The sequence below is a fragment of the Nestor notabilis genome, unplaced genomic scaffold (genome assembly GCF_000696875.1).
Source record: "Nestor notabilis isolate BGI_N333 unplaced genomic scaffold, ASM69687v1 scaffold20783, whole genome shotgun sequence".
NCBI classification, from domain to species: Eukaryota; Metazoa; Chordata; class Aves; order Psittaciformes; family Psittacidae; genus Nestor; species Nestor notabilis.
Window position 1 is genome coordinate 4,040 of NW_009923572.1, and position 1,014 is coordinate 5,053.

General features: G+C 51.5%; 1 protein-coding gene across 1 annotated transcript in view; it reads right to left on the reverse strand.

Annotated features, from left to right (window-relative positions):
- Nucleotides 1-347: 347 nt before the first annotated feature.
- Nucleotides 348-1,014, reverse strand: part of GABPB2 (GA binding protein transcription factor, beta subunit 2) — a 9,009-nt gene continuing 8,342 nt past the window's right edge. Inside the window, exon 9 of the mRNA XM_010012227.1 lies at nt 348-635. Within this exon, the coding sequence (XP_010010529.1) occupies nt 348-635 (288 nt within the window). The remainder of the gene's footprint in view (nt 636-1,014) is intronic.

The window sequence follows — 1,014 nt, forward strand, 5'->3', positions numbered from 1 at the left end:
GCAGTGCTCTAATTTCCAGGCAGCTGAAAGCTAATACCAGCTGCTTTGGCAAGGAGGTGTTTCCTTCCCCCTCCCCAACAATGCAGGTATTGACATCACAAAGTAAGCCGTCAGGTCACTCGCCGGTTAAAATGTTGTTTAAAAGCTTCCAGTTTCTCCAAGTGAAGCTTTAAAAGCACCTTTGGCACCGTGCTGAAAGCAGAGTTATGTTGCAGGTGGCTGGAGAAGCTCCTGCCCCTGGAGATGGGGTGGCTTTGACAAGAGCCCTGTGCACACACCAACGGCTGCCCAACAGCACCTTATTTAACAAACCCACCCCATCATTTTCTCCTTTACAAACCCCAGGATTAGGAGGTTACAGTCTCCACGGCAGCATCAGTCGACTGATCCGTTCCCAGCATGGACAACACGGATTCCTTGATGTCTTCTGAGGTTACCACAAGTGGGTCAAGCTGGGTGACCTGCTCGAGCACTGCCTGCTCCGTGGGGCTGGGCTGCTGCCTGCCCATGGCTGCCAGCTTCAGCCGATACTCCTCTGCCTCTTGCTCCTTCTTCAGCAGCTGGCTGCGATATTCCCGAGCTTTCCGGTTTGCCTCTTGCAGCTGCTGCTGTAGCACTTCCCTCTCAACACTGTCCTACAGAAAACAAAGTTGAGAGAGCCCATGGTGGAGGCCCAACCTATGACAGGAAGGAAAAGGGGTGTGCGAGCACCCCAACAGCTGGAGTTAGGAAAGCAAAGTGCTCTAAGGCAGCGCTAGAAACATGCTTGGGTCGAGCTCTAGTCACCTGGCTTGCTCACCAGAGGCAATGGGAAGGCACAAACTAGTTGCTCATTGTCTGCACAGTGTACAGGGAGGTGGGCTGGGAATGATCTGACTGTGATGAATTTCGAAGGTTGGCAGGAGATTGATGTAAGAAAAATACAGATCTGAATAACAATAAAGTGCTGAGAAGCTGAGAGGCAATTGAGAAAAATGTTCTTCCTCCCAGCAGAGTGATGGGAGAGTCATTCCT